We start from the raw sequence: 20,260 nt of genomic DNA, 5'->3' as shown, positions 1-20,260 counted from the left end.
ATAGCTAAGCTCTTCACTTAAGATCTCACAGCCCCATGTGCCCAGCACCAATCTGGGCACCAGCGGTACACACTTCACTTTCTCAGCCACAGCCCCTGTCAGTGCATTGTTAGACTCCACGTCTGCCCAGTCCCTAACTAACATAGCAAAGCCCTGTAGGACCCTAACCCAACACAGTGACTTCAGAGGTCATAGATTACATTTCTTTCTACCCTTCTTATCTCTCAGTCCTGCCCTCCCCCTTCCTAAAATCGAGGTACTAGAAGTTCCAAAAACCCCAGACTGTCCAGTTACCTAATGACAAGGTATGTTTACTAAGGAATTTATTTAGCATATCTAGATGATGGGTTAAATAAATGCTTAAGAAGGAAGCACTATTAGGGGCAAAGCCATATGTAATTGAGTTTCCACATGTAATTGTATCATTCCCAGAACTATGAGAACAATTAATACTTTTCTTATGGCACCTTGTTTAGAAAAACAAACAAACAAAAAAAAAACTAACATAAAACCAGTTCTCAGTTTCTTCCCCGCTAAACAAGCACACATTTTCCCTGGAAAATGTAGGACTCGGGTAGAGCTTGTGTGCTCATGCCCTGGACAATTGGTAGGTGATAATTGTGTCTTCTCGCCAGTATCCCCATCCTGGCCTTTATAGATGTTTCACTGTTCAGGAGAAGTCTTGGATACTTTCCTAACCTTGCCTGTCCCATCACACTCTCTCACAGACAGCAGCCCATTGTCTGAGCACACCATCTGCTCTGGTGACTTGAGAAAGGACAGTTTGTATTTGAGACAGATTTTCAGATTTGTGTTAATTTCACTTCTTTTTGGAGGAACTCCACCTTACTATGGCCATGTCAGCCCAGGCAGTGGCCGGATGTCTTACCAACATATGCAGAGCTTTCCTGGTTCTACACTAGAGCAAACTTATCCTGTTTGCTTATCTGTAGCCCTTGAAGCAAAGAAAAAGTAGCAGTTTAAGGAGGTTTGAAATAGTGGACTGGAGCCAGGCCCTCTTTGCCTGCACTCTCCACTCTGCATGTTCCAACCTTAGGAACAAACAGTATTATTTTGTTTCAAACTGTGCTCAAGGGAAGCCAAGACCTTGTAACTGGAAACTTCCCAAACAGTGAAATCTAAGACTAAATTTAGTGTTCTACTTTAAAAATAAAATAAATTGAACATTTTGTGTATTCATCTTTTATATGTTGTGAGAAGGGGAAGGGGTTGAGATTAACCTAGTCACTCTTGACAACCTAAGAAGAGTATTCAAAGAGAGAGAAGCAAGCTAATCCTTTTGGTGAAGAGGGAAATCCTTAGCAAAATGTAAGGAAGTGGCATGAAATACCGACTCAGCAGCCAAACTCACAAGTGGCATAGCCTCTGTAATCTCTATTACATAAAATTTTATTATGGCTCAGAAAATATGAAAAACTGTTAAAATAAATGAAAGAAACCTTCCCTGATAGGAAGTAGGAGAAAAGATTGCTATGTTTTATGTGGGTTTTCACATAAATATGATTAACTGCTTTTTGAACTGTTCTCGTTTAATTATGTGTAAGTTGGTTTTCTTCTATTCATGTTGAATTGTAACTGGAACAAAAAGAACCTGTCAATGTTGAGGAGACTGTAATACTATACAGTGCATTAGCAGTAGAATCTGTGGTCCTTTGATAAAACCTCAGCCAGCCTGTCTCCACACTGATTTTCATCCTCCACTACTGCTTCCTCTGTAGTTTGAACAAACACTGAACACCTGCTTTGGACCACAGAAAGGATTCAGATTGTTGGAAATTCCCAAATGTTGGAAACACCAAGAAAACATGCTAGAAATGCAGGTTCACAGACAGCATCTCCAAATACTTTGTTTTAAAAAGTCTAGTGCAGAATCCAGGGTCGGTCTGTCTTCTTTTCTTCCTTCCTTCCTTCCTTCCTTCCTTCCTTCCTTCCTTCCTTCCTTCCTTCCTTTTCTTCCTTTCTTTCTTTCTTCAGGTTTCCCCATTGATTGATATGCAGCCAGATTTGGGATCGTGGAACATACTGTTCTCCTTCTGAAGAAACAATAGGAATTTGTTGGCATTGTTGTTTGTGTACCACTGGCTCGTCTCCTCTTAGAACTACATAGCAGAGACTGTGTGTTTGTCCAGAAGACAGTCATACTTGAGCACAGACTAACACTTAGAAGTTTTTAGATCTTCTCTTTGAAAGAGCTTTGTTTGTGACCTTAGACAATCTAGAGAAGGGGATCACTAAGCATAATCTATCCAGTTTCTCATAGCATTGTGGAGGCCAGAGCAGTCCACTATGAAACTTAGGGTTCATGGAAGCATGATGTTTCTTTTTAGCTATTTCATTAAACATGGCCCTAAAATTTTTATTATTTGAGCAATAGGGGCAATTTGCAAAATAAATTTGTATCTTCTTGTGGGAAGTATGTGCTGTGTTCATGAGTGTGCGTGTATATGCAGGTGACCACACCTGAACAGTCTAATGTAGAGACCAGAGGCTGATGTTGGGATGCCTTTCCTCAGTTACTTCTCTATGTTATTATCTTTCCTTTATTTAGAAACAGTTTATCCCTGAACCTGAAGCTAGTTGTTTGTACTAGGTTGACTGACCAGTGAATCCCCAGGATCTTCCTGTCTCCAGCTCCCAGCTCTAGGGTTATAAACATGTACTGTCACCCACCAGCTTTTTTATGTGTCCTGGTGATCTAAATTCAAATACTCAAGATTTACCCAATGAGCTGTCTCCCAGCCCTGAGTATTCTTTAGGGCTGGGAGAGATTATTTCTTGTGACTCATAAATCATACCTCCACCCAAGAAACACAAATGGGCAATGTTAACTTTACTTACCTCTCAATATGTTTGAGAAATCTCTTAAATGGAGCCTACTTTGGCAGACATCTCAAAGGCATTCACTAAGGAAGCAACAGTGAAGCACTAAGTACTATGTTAGTGGGACAAGGATTTATAATTCCCTTTGATAGTTTTGAAGGTGACAAATATGGTCACTTTGGTGTGTTGTGAGATTAGGCAATGCATTCATGGATTTCTACAAACACAAGAGAAATTCACAGGTTTGCTGTTTTGCTAGTTTGATGACAATGTTGAATCTCCTAGCTAGATGCTCAGACAGTCCTGTTAATAGAATCTTCCTCAGAAAAAGGACAGCAGGGTTGGAGGAGATTCAGACTTGGAGTAAGGGTAGTTTTGTTCTGATTATCCCACTTTGCCATACATTTAATCACTGTGAGCCACTTTCTAGCCAAATGGCATCTCTCTTTTATTTCCTCTAAAAGTGATACTGGTAAAGGGTTCATGATCATAGATGAGTAAAACCATAACCCAGTACTGGCCATACACTACTCCTTCCATGAATACTACTGACACTGAATTTCATCTTTGTAGATAATTGACCCCCAATCTGACTTGGAGAAGCAAAAAAAGTGGTAAAGATCATGGAGAGTTTTGCAGACTGTGTATGACTGATGTTGGTGATGGTGAATTCCTCAAGCCACAAAGAATAATTGTGTCTCTACTCAATCCTCACTAGTCACTTAGTCACTGGGTGAGGGGTCATTCAATAGAGCTTGCGTGGCCCAAGGAGCTGCTGTATTCAAATGGCTCAGTGTTCCACCTGGCCTCCCACAGGAAGGTACATAAGCACATGGCTCTGAAAGCTCTGATGTGCCAGTCTCCACTGCTCGATGCTCGCCCCAGGCAAAATCAGGGATTCCTTCTATATATGCTGACATACTTGAACCTCTATTATAGCACCTCTTTCATAATTCTTTTGTGTTGAAGTTGTTTGCATTTTGATCTTATCTATTTTATCGTGCTTGAGGGCATGGCATGTACACATAGCGGATGCTCAGTAATTGTCCGATGAATGAAGATCAGAGCAGAGAGGCAATCTCATATCTTAGCTAAATCCTCAGGTCTGTAACCATAGGCAAGTTTCCTTACCTGCAAAATGGAAACATTAGCACCACTACCTTATAGGCCTCTTGTAGAAGGTGAGTGAGTTAAACACATGTGAAACACAGTCCTGTGTGAAGATGGTCATGATAATGTTTTTTGGCTTTAGTATTTCCAAGTTTGCTCTCACTTCCTAAGGTTGAATTTGAGATTTGCTCCATTGCATAGTTAGGAGCTTACTACCCCAGGTACACCTCCTTTCCCCACTGATACTGCTCATGACTCCCAATTTAGTCATGTTAAGTTTTTTGGCTTCTTGACATGATTTTTTTTTTTAATTTTAAAAAGAATCTTTTCTCATTTTACATAGCAATCCCAGTTCCCACTCCCTCCCCTCTTCCCACGCTCCCCACCTCCCCTCCCATCCCACCTCTCATCCATTCCTCAGAGAGGGTTAGGCCATAGGGAGTCAACAAAGTCTGGCACATCTCTTTGAGGCAGGACCAAGGCCCTCCCCCCTATATCTAGGCTGAGCAAAATATTCCTCTAAAGATAATGGGATCCAAAAAGCCAGTTCAAGCACTAGGGATAAATTATGGTCCCACTGCCAGTGACCTCATAGACTGCCCAAGCCACACAACTGCCACCCACATTCAGAGGGCTCAGTTCAGTCCCATGAAGGTTCCCCTGCTGTCATTCTAGAGTCAGTAATCTCCCACTAGCTCAAATTAGCTGCCCCTGTGGATATCCCCAAACTAGGCTTGACCCCTTTGCTCATATTATCATTCCTTTTTCTTTTTGACTGGACTCTGGGAGCTCAGGCCAGTGCTTGGCTGTGGATCTCCACATCTGCCTCCATCATTTGTTGAATGAAGGTTCTATGATGATAATTCAGGTAGCCATCATTCTAAAGGAAGTTCAGGTGCCCTCTCCACTATTGCTTAGGGTCTTAGCTGGGGTCATCCTTGTGATGTCTGGAAATTTCCTTAGTGCCAGATTTCTCACTAACCCCAAAATGACCCCCTCAATCAAGATACCTCTTTCCTTGCTCTCTTTCTCTGTCCTTCCCCCATCTTGACTACCTTGTTCCCTCATGTTCTCCTCCCCTCCCTTCTCCTCTTCCCTTTGCATTCCCTTCTCTCCACCCCACCCCCACTATACTCCAGATTTTCTCAGGAGATCTTGTCTATTTCGTTGCCCAAAGGCATAAATGTATGTCTCTCTTAGGGTTCTCCTTGTTAGCTAGCTTCTCTGGGATCATGGACTATAGGCTGATTATCCTTTGCTTTATGTCTATTATCCACTTATGAGTGAGTACATACAGTGTTTGTCTTTCTGGGTCTGAGTTACCTCACTCAGGATGTTTTTTGTTTTTGTTTTGTTGTTGTTTGATTGTTTTTCTTTCTAGTTCCATCCATTTGCCTCCGAATTTCGTGATGACATTGTTTTTTTACCGCTGAATAGTACTCCATAGTGTAAATGTACCACATTTTCTTTATCCATTCTTTGGTTGAGGGCATCTAGATTGTTTCCAGGTTCTGGCTATTACTATTAATGCTGCTATGTACACAGTTGAGCTAATGTCCTTGTGGTATGAGAATGCATCCTTTGGGTATATGCCCAAGGGTTGGTATTGCTGGGTCTTGGGGTAGATTGATTTCCAATTTTCTGAGAAACCATATACTGATTTCCAAAGTGGCTGTACAAGTTTGCACTCCCACCAGCAATGGAGGTGTGTTTCCCTTACTCCTCATCCTCTCCAGCATAAGCTGTCATTGGTGTTTTTTATCTTAGCCATTCTGATTAGTGTAAGATAGTATCTCAGAGTCATTTTGATTTTCATTTCCCTTGGGTTTTTGTTTTTTTGTTTTGTTTTTGTTTTGTTGTGTGTTGTTGTTGTTGTTGTTGTTGTTTTGAGACAGGGTTTCTCTGTATAACCCTGGCTATCCTGGAATTCACTCTATAGACCAGGCTGGCCTCAAACTCAGAGATCTGCCTGCCTCTGCCTTCCAAGTGCTGGGATTTAAGGTTTCTTTGAAAAAAAAAAAAATCATGATTTGAAAATGAATATAAACTCACTTGCACTCAATGAGGTGGCCAATTGATTTCTTCCTGAATACCAGCTTTGATCCACTGATGACAGATGCATCTTAGAAGGGATCCTGAGGCCAGCCATCTCCTTGTTCAGCAATAGCTGTTATGGTCACAGAGTTGAGGCTCAGCCACACATTTGCTACCCGTCTTTACATAGTTTGTTGTTAATCATGCAACCTTGCCTTTTCCTTTTGCATCTTAAAGATGAAAAGCTGCTTTCCTTTCTTGCAGTAGTGTCTTCCTGATATAGCTTACCTTGCTGTATGCAATTTCTGCCTCGGCTTAGGTAACTAACACTTTTCTCTGTCAGTTGTATTTGCTTTGATGTTTTGAAGTGTCATGTCTTGGCAGGGAAGCATTTTACCCTGATTAATAACTTGCTCTAATTACTCTAGCTAGGAGTTAGCTTTAAAAGAAAATGGAAAGGGAAGGGATTAAGTAAGACGCCTGAGAAAGCTGCTTCTCAACTCTGGAGTTCTTAGAGGCGTGATTCTATTTGACCACATTGGAATTTGTTTGTTTTTGCTTTTCCTCCCCTAAAGATAATGGAAGAAGAGGAGGAGAGCTAAGTTGAGTTCCACTGACTACAAAAAAGAAAAAACTACTTGAACAGAGATTCCTCCTCTTGCTCCTCTGAGATATTCTTTGCTCTTTTCCACACATCTGGCATCTGTCTGAACTATTGGAAGCCTTCTTGACTCATCCCCTGTATATAGTCACTACAATTGGAACATAGTTAAACCATTTATAACTTAAGGGGTTGTCTTTACATGATGAGGTTCATTCACAGAGTACCTGAAAACTTTTTGCTGATTCCAAGTGCTGTAGCACTTGGAAACAATTTATAATTAAAAGCAAAAAAAAAAAAAAATCACAGCACTGTTTGAATCACAGCAGCACTTATTCCTGACAACCCTAAAGATTATGAGTAAAAAACCTAGTTCTCAAGCTGAGAATGCTAATAAATTCCCCTAAGACAGGATGAATACTTGTTGAAATGCATGAACTTTAAATACAAATCGGCAGTTCTTTCTTTACTCTATTTCATCAGTTTGTTTTTGCTTAAGCACAGAGGGGAAATCCGGATGCCTGTAACCCTGTGAAGCAGGTGTCAGTCTGATTGTTTAACATTCTCAGCTCAAGGATGTGAAGAATGACTGCAACCATCCGATCCCTCTGTGCCAGCCTTTAAATCCTGGAGTCTCAATACTTTCTCAAAAATGTGCAGTTTCCGGTGGTGATCTATTGAGTGACTGCAGTTTGCCAGAATGTCGGGTGACCTTGCCTACCATTCTTCTTGACATTAAGTCAGGGCATTCTCATGTTCCACAAACACTTTATCCAGCACCTGCCCAGTGTCAGGCAATTCAGAAATAAACACTTTGAATATGGTCCCTGTCCTTGTGGAGCTGCAGCTGGAGCATGCTCTGGGTCTCCTCCCATTATTGTCCTCTGAGATTTCCCACGTGTTGAGGGGAGATGGGGTACGCATGGAGGAAGGCTGTGCTCCACTGCAGGGAAAAGTGGCACTTCTTAGTTTCAGAGTTTGTGGGTAGGGTCTGAATAAAGTAGGGCTACTGATTTTTTTGAGTTTATCTTGTATCCTGCTAGTTGGCTGAAGGTGCTTATCAGCTGTAGGATTTCCCTGGTAGAGTTTTTGGGTCACTTATGTAAACTATCATATCATCTGCAAATAGAGAAGTTTGACTTCTTCCTTTCCAATTTGGATCTCCTTGATCTCCTTTTGTTGTCTTATTGCTTTAGCTAGAAATTCAAGTACAATATTGAAGAGATATGGAGAGAGAGGGCAGCCTTGTCTTGTTCCTGATTTTGGAGGAATCGCCTTAAGTTTCTCTGGCTGTTTGATGCTGGCTGTTGGCTTACTGTATATTGCTCTTATTATGTTTAGGTATGTTCCTGTTATCCCTGATCTCTCCAAGACCTTTATTGGTTGAATTTTGTCGAAGGCTTTTTCAGCATCAAGGGAGATGATCATGTGGTTTTTCTTTTTCAGTTTGTTTATATGGTGGATCACGTTGATTTTCGTATGTTAAACCATCCCTGCAACCCAGGGATGAAGCTTACTTGGTCATGGTGGATGATTTCTCTGATGTATTCTTGGATTCGGTTCACCAGTATTTTATTGAGTATGTTTGCATCAATGTTCATGAGGGATATTGGTCTGTAGTTTTCTTCCTTAGTTCTGTCTTTGTGTGGCTTGGGTACCAAGGTGATTGTGGCCTCATAGAGTTTAGTAATGAACCTTCTGTTTCTATTGTATGGAACAATTTGAGGAGTATTGGTATTAGTTCTTCCTTTAATTTCTGGAAGAATTCTGCACTGAAGCCATCTGGCCCTGGGCTTTTTTTTTTGGTTGGAAGGCTTTCAATGACTGCTTCTATTTCATTGCAGGTTATAAGTCTATTTAAGTTTGTCTGTTCTTGCTTTAATTTTGATAAGTGATAGTTATCCAGAAATTTGTCCAATTCCTTTGAATTTTCAAATTTTGTGGAGTACTGGTTTTCAAAATATGACCTGAAAATTGTCTGGATTTCTTCTGTGTCCATTGTTATGTCCCCCTTTTCGTTTCTGATTTTGTTAATTTGCATGTTCTCTCTGCTTTTTCGTTAGTTTGGATAAAGGTTTGTCTATCTTGTTGATTTCCTCAAAAACCAACTCGTTGTTGCATTGTTTTTTATTATTATTATTGTTTTCCTGGTTTCTATTTTATTGATTTCAGCCCTCAAATTGATTATTTCCTGGCATCTACTCCTCCAGAGTGAGTTTGCTTCTTTTTGTTCTAAGGCTTTCAGTGGTGCTGTTCTCTAATGTGACTATCCTCTGTTTTCTTCATATGGGCACTTAAGCCTACATCTGACAAAGGGCTGATCTCCAAAATATACAAAGAACTCAAGAAACTAGTCATCAAAACACTAAATAACCCTATTAAAAATGGGGTACAGAACTGAAGAAAGAATTCTCAATAGAGGAAAACAAAAAGGCTGAAAGACACATAAAAAAGTGCTCTCAACATCTTTAGCTATCAGGGAAAAGCAAATCAAAACAACATTGAGATACCATCTTACTCCTGCCAGAATGGCTAAAATTAGAAACACCAATGACAACTTATGCTGGAGAGATGTGGAGAAAGGAGAACACTCCTCCACTGCTGGTGGGAGTGCAAACTTGTACAGCCATTTTGGAAATCAGTATGGCAGTTCCTCAGGAAAATGGGAATCAGTTTACTACAGGACCCGGCAATCCCCCTCTTAGGCATATACCCAAATGATCCACATCCATGCAACAAAGACATGTACTCAACTATGTCATAGCAGCATTATTTGTAATAGCAAGAGCCTAAAAGCAACCTAGATGTCTTCAACTGAAGAATGGATAAAGAAGATGTGGCACATCTACACAGTGGTATACTACTCTGTGGAAAAAGACAGTGGAATATTGAAATTCGCAGGCAAGTGGATGGAACTTGAAGAAACCATCCTGAATGAAGTAACCCAGTCACAAAAAGAGGATCATGGTATGTACTCGCTCATATATGGATTTTAGACCTAGAACAAAGGATCACCAGCCTATAATTCACACCACCAGAGGAACTAGGATACATAGTGGATTCTAAGAGATTCATATAAGGTCCTGCACAGAAGGGGGAAGGGACAAGTTCTCCAGAGCACATGGGGAATAGGGGGAGGCTGTGAGTGGAGAGAAGGGGAAGAAAGCACATGGGACTAGGAAGATTGAGTCAGGGGAGGAATAGAAATAGGAGAGAGGGAGAGGGAGAGAGAGAGAGGGAGAGAGGGAGAGAGAGAAGATAAAAGAGGGAGCCATTATAGGATTGAAGAGAAAACTGAACCCAAAGTAATATCCAGAGACCAACAAGACTGACTCCAACTAACAATTTGAGCAACAGTGGAAAGGCTACCATAAATGCCCTTCCCTGATAGTGAGATCATAACTTATCCACCATCATGGAGCCCTCATCTAATACCTGTTGGAAACAGGAGCAAACACCCATACATAAACACTGAGTCTAACTAGAATCCAGATGCAGATGGAGAGGACAAGACCACACTGCAGAAACACATAGAGACAGCTTACCTGAACAAGGAGGAGCTAACGGCCCCCAGACTGATAGCTGGGAATCTAGCATGGGACTGACTCAGACCCCCTGAACATGGGTCTCAGCTAGAAGGACTGAGCAGTCTAAGGGACCTCAGACAGTGGAACCAGGATGTATTCCTGGTGCACAAAAGGACCTTGTGGGCACATCCCCCATGGAGGGATACTGCCTTAACCTAGAGACAGGAGAGAAGTCCTAGTTCCTACTTCAAATGACTTGACAGATTTAGATGACCCCTCCTGGATGGCATTGCCATACATGTGGGGGGGAATAAGAGGGCAGGGTGATCGGGGTGCATGTGAGAGGAGGAGAGAGGGAGAGAGGGAGGGACAGAGAGGGAACTGGGATCGATATGTAAAATAAAAATAGAAAAGAAAAAAATAAAAGAGTTTGTGGGTAGGGGATCCTTGTGGCAGCAAAGGTGACAAACAGACTCTAAATGGATCCTGGCTGACTTCTGCTGCACAAGGTCAAGAGGGACAGAAGAAGGGCATCCTTCATGTCAAAGGATAGAAGTTCCTCTAAAGTCAAAGCTGCAAAGGGCACAGGGATCTTGCAGGCCAGCCTCTTAACTTTTCATGTAGAGGAAGTTAAGCCCCAGGAGAGGTAGTGGTTTGCTCAGATCAAAAAGACAGTTAGTGGAGACTTTCTTGTAAGTGTGTGAGAAGGAACATGACAGAAAGCAAGACTTTCTGATCCATATGTCCAGGCTGAGATATAAACCTTTCCATAACAAGCAGTCATTACTTCCTTGTGTAGAATTCCCCAAGCATTAAAGTCACTATGACACCTTAGTTAATTGACTAATCCCCAGGAAGTGATCAGATGTGTGATTTTTCAAATGATTATTTTTCTAGTCCAACACTCCCATGTCTCAACCATGTAATAAAGTTTGTCTGTTCTTTTTCCTATTTAAAAAAGAGTGATTACTTCCTGTTACTGGTACTCTGCCCTAGATATTTCGTCACTTAGGAACAAGGTAAATGAGGATTTATATAATTAGACAGGGAACTCTCTGTATAGCAATGGCACCAGGTAGACCCAAAAATGCTTTCTAATTTAATTTATTTGATGTCTGACAGGACCTCTATGAGAGTCCCAGTTCTGTCTTTTTTTCACTTTGTAGCTTCTGGTGAGGTCTTTCACCTCTAACTTTCCCTGTTTGTCTGTGTAGTTGAGTGTGCCTGAGCAACCACATGAACATACCTCTAAAACAAGGCTTCCCATGGGCCTCCATCCTATTCCAGTGCCTGCTGCATGTATTACAGGGATTTTTCTTTTAGAATGCAGTCTTATTTTTAATCCTACAGTTACAGGCTACCATAGGAATTAGATGAAACATTGGAATCTTATTATTTAACTATCAGTCTATCTACTGTCTCTGAGAAATACCTTAAACTGAAAACAAACCAAAGAGAGAGAGAGAGTACAAATGGCATCTTGTGATTTCTTTCACCTATATCATCTATCACTCCCCATTCATGTCCTACCCACATCATTCTTTCTCCTTTCCCCAGCCTCACAGGATAGCAGAGCCATATATAAAGCTCTAAGATGTAACTGACCTTGTGCACCTTTAATTGAGGACAGAATTTTCTAAAGTGCCACCACCACCCACCAGTGGTTTATTTTACAGACTGTGTCCTGGCTAGACTGGCTGTTGGCTATATAATTTCTCTAGTTTTGTCTGGAGCCTTAGACTATTCAGCTGCTTCAGGGCAAAATCTTTCGGAGTGTCATTAAATGGGATTGATAATTGGCTTCTAATGAATATTCATTGTGACTAATGACTTTGGGCAAATTTTACACATACTATCTTTCTATTCTCCCACCAAGTGAGATATTTGATAGAATCTTTTTTTTTCAACTTGCACTTTAATTAAATATTCACAATAATCCCCACCCTTTTTTAAAGTATATGTCCTATTATATACTTTCATTACATAAAAAATTTGCCTCCTATAGGGAATGAGTGTAGTCCTTCAGAGTCCTAGTATCTGGGGATACTCCATAGAATTTTTATATATCATTTCTGGATCACTGTAGATACATAGACCCTCACTGCAGTCACCTAAGTTACTGTTCTTAAGGGTGCACAGAATGGGTGTATTTTGGGACAGAGCCAAACAATTGCCTGCTTACTTTATTTGTTTTCTTAATCAAATGGGAGAATGTGCATTACCTAAATTGTGGAGATTTGGCCTTAGAAAGCCTCTAATGAAATGATAGAGCACCGTAAATGCTTCTGGGTTTGTTTGTTTTTAATGAAGAATAACTAGTTTTAAAATCTTTTCATTTAATCTGGTAGATTTATTTGGAAATTAAAGAATAATGGCAAAAATAATACCTGGAGATAAGATTTAGCCCAACAGAGAGTAAAGTCCCACCTCAAATAAAACCATCCTAGTGAATAACTTTTGTGCTAATTACAGACAAATTCATGTGATGCTGTTACCTTAGTACCAAATAGATTTTGCAGCACTTATTTATAAGTATATTTATAAAGTTAATTTTAGCTATTAAATTTATCTATTTAATGTGATATGAAGCTACAGTATAGTTACAGGATTGGATGAATGGATAGATGCACAAATAGGTGGACCAATGGATGAATCACTCAATTTTTCCAAAAGTGGTATATTTGTATGTCTGAGCTTGTCCTTGTTTTTGGAATATGAGTTTGTAGAACTAATGAAATGCTGTATGTTCTTACTATGTAAGCCAAGCTACTAGCTATCTTTAGGTTGTAAGTATACTCTAAATAGGACTCTGGGTTGTTTGTTTTTAGTTTATTTCAGGGTGCACACTGCATTGAGAAGCGCTTAGATGCATGCAGTTGAGATGTGTGGAGATGAAAAAAAAAAAAATAGGGTCTTGGTGTACTTAACGGCCAGTGAACAAACTTTAGTCTGTTCCAGTTCAGTAGTCCAGAGTCAAGGTAAGACTTCAGAAAGGAGAGGAGAGTTTGTTCAGAGGCCTGAGGGAAGTGTTTGCTTACAGAACAAACCCTAGAAGGTTAAAGAGATGAGGGACAGAAAGAGGTCCATAACTCCTTTACCTCTGCAAATGATGTGTGTCAAGGATAAGCTGGGGAGGCAGTTGAGGTTGGCTGGAGATACTACTTCCCAGGTAGACCAGGACTGACACAGGCATTCCCTAAAGGCTTGCAAGCAAGAAGTAATGAACACATCAGCAAGAATGGTCTGGCAGTTGGTTAAAGATGAGCAAAAAAGCTGGTCCTCAAGGCCGTTGTAACCCTCCAACCTGATTTTCAGGTACCATTAGAGTAAAGGTGATTTGTTCTCCACTCCACACCACCAACTATGTTCATCCTTCCAAACACCAGAGACTGGTCATAGCAATCTGTATCTATGCAGCACCTGCCTCTATCAGAGAACCTACAGAATAGACTAGGACAGGTGATTGGGGACCTCAGTGCCTGGGAACAGCTTTCCACACTCCCTGGGTCTACTCCTCACATGTACCTGATTTAAAAAATGAGGTCTAGAGAAAATAGTAGGTGAGAGGCATAGAACCCTTCAATACATAGCTTTCACAAAACTGAAGCATCAGCAGCATATCCAGTTTAAGCTGGTCATGTTATACTAATCTCTGGAATTCTTTTAACATCTGGGTATTGGCACATCACTCTTTCACCACATAAATGTCCTTCTGTCAGCAAAGGACAGGTACCAGCTTCCAACAAAACCAAAGGCTTCATTGTGACAGGCTTCCTAGAAACCAAAGAAACATAAAGAAGAAGAGACAGAAGTACATGTTGTTGGCTGTTGTCACTTAGTAGCTATGTCTGCAGGGTTACATCCTGTCTCTTTATTGAATTTTATAGAGATCATGTTGCTTTTCATTACCTTTAGCTATCCATTTTTAATTGTACCAGTTACTGCTTGTGTGCCATCTCCAGCTTTTAAGGAAAGAATAAAGAGAAGGAATTCAAAACAAGAGCTTGTTGAAAGAAATGGGGGAGGGTAAGCCCAGAAAGGATGCCAGATCTATGGATCAACTACGTGGAAGAAGTAGATTCTCACCTCAAGTCTAAAGCCCATATTAATTGCAGATGGATTCAGGACTTAAATGCTTGCAGAAATTTTGGAGGTCTTTCCTTGGACAAGGAGTGTGGCATTCAAACCTCTTCTCTCGGAGACTTGAGGAAAATGAAGGCAGTATTGTCAAAAACACCACATCAAATGATTCTTTACAAGTCCTCAGTGCTTGTTTATAAATCAACTTAAAGATAGCAGCATTCCTTTTAGAAGTCATAAAGAAAGTAACAGTCCTAAGAAATAGAGTCAAGGAAACATGACAGAAAATATTCACTCTCCATGCTAATCAGAGGGGTGAAAATAAAAGTGAAATGGAAGTGAAGTTAAACTTGACCTACCGTGTTTAGTTATTGTGTGACAGTGCAAGTCTCTGCCCTATCAGTTACACTGGCACACATCCTTGCCTACATTCCTCTGCCTGCTGAGTACCGTGATATAGCCATAAGCTGAGGTTAGGTCTGGTGTCTACACCCAGAAATAATATATCCAATTACAAGTGTGTAACTCCATGATAGAGAGTAGCAAAATGGGTATGAGGCATACACTGAAGATAGTGAATGGCTGTACTTCTTCAGATAATGTCAATATAAACAAGAAAAACATATTTATAATCATTTTAGTTTCATTAGAAAAGAAACTACAAGTGCTTAACTTACATGTACAGTACCCTAAAAATGTTAATCTTCAGAAAGTGCCAGGGCTTTTTATCACCTTCATTTTCTTAAATTTCCACTCTAAATGTACATGAGCTTTATTTAAAGTCTTTTATTCAGTCATTCATTATCCTTCCTTCCTTCTTTCCTTCCTTCCTTCCTTTTTTATTGATGTTATAGTCCTGGGGATTGGACCTGGATCTCAGACATACAAGGCAAGCACTACCACTAGCCTCATGTTAGCTTTATAATCAGTCTCATGTTAGCTTTATAATCAGGGAACTGGGCGTAAAATGTCCATTTTGAAGAGAAAGTCACTAGACAGGGAAAGGCACATATGACTTGGAGTTGTCTCTACTGTGACTCTGAATCCTTAACTTTGGCAGTGCCTCCCTCAACTTTGCTTGAGATCTGACGTTCTACTCCTCTCTTTTACAGTTGACTGCCTGTATCCACGGCTCAGCTGCCATGCTCTACCCCATGTACTGGCAGCATGTGTACATCCCTGTGCTGCCCCCACACTTACTGGACTACTGCTGGTAAGGCTGCTCAAGACCCTGTCTTTTACTTCCTCTTCCAGGAGTAATCTGAGAATGTAAAGCTTTAACTTGTAACTGCTGCTGTAGTTAACACTAAATTAAATGGTACAGGGTTTGAGGCACTTGACAGCAAGGTACTTTATGTTGTGACATTCTGAAGGGATCAAGACAATAGCTAATGCATTTAGCACTTCTCACTGTAGAGAAGCCAAACACCAAGAAATTGTGTGCTTTTTCCCACTAAGACACATTGGAAACGGGTAACAGAACCCATTGGAATCTACAGGGTCCCTCGGGTTTTAGCCATTCCCAGTCATGTCCCACCAGACTTGCCCTTAGCTGTGCTTTGGGCTTCTGATTTTGTTTTCCCTCTTTTTGTTCATTTCTTTGTTTTTGTTTTACTTCTCACAGACTTCCTCCTCCCTCATTCTGTTCATTTCTGTTTTACTATATATCCTAAACCAGCCTCAAGCTTACAGCAGTCTTCCTGCCTCAGCTTCCTAAATGCTGAGATTATCAATGTATCACTGCATCCAGACATATACTCCTCTGAAGCTTTTTGAGGAATTCATTGTTGAGCATGTATTAGTGGAAGAAAGGACAGAAGTCTTGGTGTCCATGCATCATTGGCCTGAGATTCTCCTTCTTCATCTGCAAGACAAAGTTGTTCAGACATAATTATATTTTTGAGATGAAACACACCATAGAGGGATGGATGGCTCATGGGAGGAGCAGTGCCTGCTCAAGCACCCTTACTGCCTTCAGGAGTGTGCTGGAGGGGATGATCTGTGTGATGACTTGAATCTGTTTACCTTATGAATGTTTTTTCTTTGGTGTAATACATTAAGAGGCATTGTCTTGGAACAGCTTCTGTCAGCAGATATTGTTAAGGGATTGTGGTGCATATGTCAAAAAGGTCCTTGGTATCTTCCGGAAATGAGCTTCAGGAGAAAGGCCCTTGCTTATGATCAGATACTTAATGAGATTGGTCAACCCTAATATTTTGTTTGTTTGTTTTTCAATCCTCTGTCTGAAAAGGCTCATCTAGATAGCTAGCCACCTTGTGACCTAGAGGCCTAGAGGCCTAGAGGCCTAGAGGTATCTGTGGGCTCCCTGATTTGGATGTTTTAGGTTTAGCCTCTTTCCAGGAAGTCACATGCACACCAAAGACATGCACATGAGGGCAGTGCTGAGTGAGCTGGCCCACTTCTTCATATGGTGATCTTTCTGATCCTGGTGGATTTTCTTAGTCACACTTTCTCCTAGTTTCATGCTAGATGTATGAATTCTACAAGACTGTATTTTGTTTCCTTTTTTTGTGGGAGTGGGAGGTAGGTTCAAGACAGGGCTTCTCTTTGTAGCCCTGACTGCCCTAGAACTTATTCTATAGACCAGCTGGCATCAAAGTGGGATTAAAGGTATCCCTGGGTTTTTGTTTGTTTGTTCATTTGTTTGTTTTGAAATTTGTATGTATTTGTTTATTTTATGTATATGAGTGTTGACTGAATGTATCTTAGTGCCCAGGCCAGAAAAATAGGGTATTGGATCCCCTGAGACTTGTGTTACAGGTGGTTGTGAACCACCATGTGGGTGCTGAGGAATTGAGCCCAGGTCTTGTGCAGCCAGAACTCTTAACTGCTGAGCCATCTCTCCAGCCTTGTAGAGCGTTTCTTGATTGATCAGGAACTGTATGTACGTTGTGTTTGCCATGTCTTTTTATACTTTGTTCCTCATTAAAGATGCCTTCCAGATACTCCTAGTCTAGATTCCATTTTGATCCCTTATGGAGCAGGTAGGAGGGGTTTTGTGTTTTTAAACAGGAAGGAACAAGGTATGTTTGGGGTTCCCACTTTCCTCAGCAATATTTTCAGACCCCAGTGCTTCCCACTTCTATGCAAGTTCTGTGTGTCTCCTGTCCCCTAGGAAATGACTGTTGTGCTCTCTCCATCAGCCACTACTACTTCTGTTCCTGGGTCAAAGTGAAGATCAGAGACTCATGTCCATACAGCCATGTCATGGTGCCAAATCATCCATGTCCTTTGGTTCCTAACACAGCATCTAGGAACCTGCTTCACTGCCCTTTTCACTGCTGTCTGCTTATGGGCATCTCAACGTCCCATCTGTTTAGACATCCTCAGCTCCTTTCCACCCCTGTCCTTGACATTTTCTGTTTTTGGAAGCCACACTGTAGCCCCTCCTACCCACACTGATGGTGTTTGTCATCTGCACAGAGGTGACCTCCCTCCAGAGAACCCATGGAATAGCACAGAGAGGGCTGGGATAAGAGGACAACACCAAGTCCTTGCCTCACGTCCATCATAGCCTGGCGCACAGCTTAGAGAATCTGGGTTTGCTTCTAGAAATCTCTGCCCTTACCTGGAGAGGGCCTCCTCTGATCCTTCTCAAATACTTGCTTGTGTAGAAGTACTTATTAACCTGAAACACACTGTCAGCCACCCTCTTGACACCATGCATCCATTTGAAAGCCCCTCCATTGCCTCTTTCTTTTTCCTGCTTTTTATACCCTCTGTCGTGACCACAGCTTCCTCCTAACCTCCTTGTAGCTCCCTCTCTCTCCTTCCTATTCACTGATCCCACTGGATTTGCTTGTCTTCCTGCTTGCACTGGACCTTTACAGCATTCTCATTTGATGAGTATTTGTGCTATGTTGCAGACATTACAGCATCTAGTCAAGGCCAAGATGTCAGTCTCCATCAAGGGGCACTTAGATGATGCAGTGTTGACTATAGGCATGAGAAGAGGGTACCCCAACATCTTCCTGTCTGTTCCTTTTTTGACAAACACTTCAAAGGGACACTACAGGTGGGGCCTACTAGAAAATGGTGTCGCCCATTCTCAGCTCTCCCTACTCCTCTACTCTCAGCCCTGTCCCTCTCTCCATCCATCATGGTCAGATCAAAGGCAAGGCTTCTTACTCAGGTGAGGCCTAGGGAGCCAGGTGGCCTGCCTGAATTCCAAGGCCTCTTACTCTTGAGCCATCCTCTCTTTTCCTTTCCTGTCCCTGGAGGAAGGAGAAACATTTATCCAAAGCCAGCATCTCCACCTGGACTGGGACTCTGCCTCTCAAAACTTGTCTGGATTACATCAGCTTTTCTTCTCCCATTCCCACTCTTTCTATTCTCCCTACAAAAGTGTGTAGGCCATGGAGTCATTCTAAACCAACCAGTTCTTAGTTTTTCCATTGACAACTACATCAGTAAGAACATGTTTGTCATCTGGTAGTGTTTGTTGTCATTGTTTAGATGACAGAAGATCAAAGAGAAGAGGATAGGGAACTAGAAGGAAAGCAAAGTCATGAGGCACACTCAAGGAAGGGGAAGGAGAGAGAAGGAAGGTTAGGGAAGGTAAGAGACAGCCTCACAGAGTGAACAACTTGGTTAGCATGGAGAAGCCCTTCCCCATGCATAATAGCCTATTCCAGACATGTGGCAAACCACATGGAGAGAGACTCATTTTACACATACACACACTTCAGTGAAGCCCAGACTGTTTTCAAACCCACAAGGAGCTGCTCAGAGAACTGACACAGCACCTTTGCCAAAAAGTTCAACTTCAGCATATCATTATTTGGGAAGTTACATTGCTAAATTATTAGCTATTTTAAAACTATAAATTTAAGCTGTGTGTGGTAGCACAATCCTAGTCCTCAAAAATGTGAGACAGAAGATTTGCTTCAAATCCAAGACTAGCCTGAGTACATATCAAATACCAAGTCCCCCATGGGTTGTATATCAAGACCCTCAAAAATACCACACACACGCACGCACGCACACGCTCGCGCGCACACACACACACCAAAAACAAAAACACCCAACAGCTACCAGTGGTAAGTCTGCTAGGCCCCAGTCACTGGACTATCTCTTTTACCTCTGTGATCTCATCCCATTCTCCCAACAGCCCTGCAAAGCAGGTATTATCAGCCCCACTTCATGGATCAGTAAACCAAGGCCCCAAAAGGTTTAATAACTTGCCCCAGCATTAACACTGTGTTCTGTGTGATTCCAGTCTCACAATCATAAGTGAGAACCATATATGTGTATACATGTCCTAAAGTTCAGATCTGTAAACATCAAAATATTTAACAATGACTTGTGATGGAGAAGAAAGTATTTCAGCATTTTTAAATTATATTTCCTATTGTTTCTACAATGAAATAGAATTTGGGGAGGGGGTGTCGAGACAGGGTTTCTCTGTACTGTTCTGGAGCCTGTCCAGGCTGGCCTGGAACTCACAGAGATAGATTAGCCTGCCTCTGCCTCTCAAGTGCTAGGATTAAAGGTATATGCCACCAGTGCCTGGAATGAAATAGAATTTTTATAATTGAATGTTTTCCTTTGGAAGCAACAACAACATCGTCAAAAATAAGTTATTTTCCATAGCCAGTTGTGGTTCTTGCCACTGCCTCTCCTGTCTTGTTTTATTTTCAGTGAAGGCTGTCCCAGATCCTCTTTCCAATGTCATCTCTCACTCCAGTACTCAAGAACTGTGTCATAGTCTACTGAGCCACAGGCATGTTCTATTGTAGTTCAATCTTGGAATAGAAAAGTTATCAAGGAAGGGTGCTGAGCCTGTCATAGTTGAGCTCTGCATTTTCTGGTGCCTAAATAGCTTTGTGATGAGTCCTCCTCATGCTTGTACAATGTAAGTGCCTTCCTCCTAGTCTTTTGTTTTCACAAAGAATTTTGTGACATCTGATCAGGGATGATTTCAGGCCAATGGGGGTTGGCATCTGCTTGTAACCAAAAGATATAAGTATGATGAAAGGAAAGACCACAGAAGTAGAAAGCAGGTACTCCAGTCAAGGCCTGACTTGATCATCTTAGTTTAATGTAA

General features: G+C 41.3%; 1 protein-coding gene across 10 annotated transcripts in view; it reads left to right on the top strand.

The window, feature by feature from the left end:
• Dennd1a (DENN domain containing 1A) overlaps positions 1 to 20,260 on the top strand; it is a 467,485-nt gene that overhangs the window by 254,553 nt on the left and 192,672 nt on the right. For all 10 annotated transcript variants that reach the window (XM_051185345.1, XM_051185350.1, XM_051185346.1 and 7 more), the window contains one exon: positions 15,306 to 15,406. In XM_051185345.1, the coding sequence (XP_051041302.1) occupies positions 15,306 to 15,406 (101 nt within the window). The remainder of the gene's footprint in view (positions 1 to 15,305; positions 15,407 to 20,260) is intronic.

The sequence above is a fragment of the Phodopus roborovskii genome, unplaced genomic scaffold, assembly GCF_943737965.1.
Source record: "Phodopus roborovskii unplaced genomic scaffold, PHOROB, whole genome shotgun sequence".
NCBI lineage: Eukaryota > Metazoa > Chordata > Mammalia > Rodentia > Cricetidae > Phodopus > Phodopus roborovskii.
Note: the sequence above shows the minus strand (reverse complement) of the source record. Positions and strands in the feature narration are given on the sequence as shown.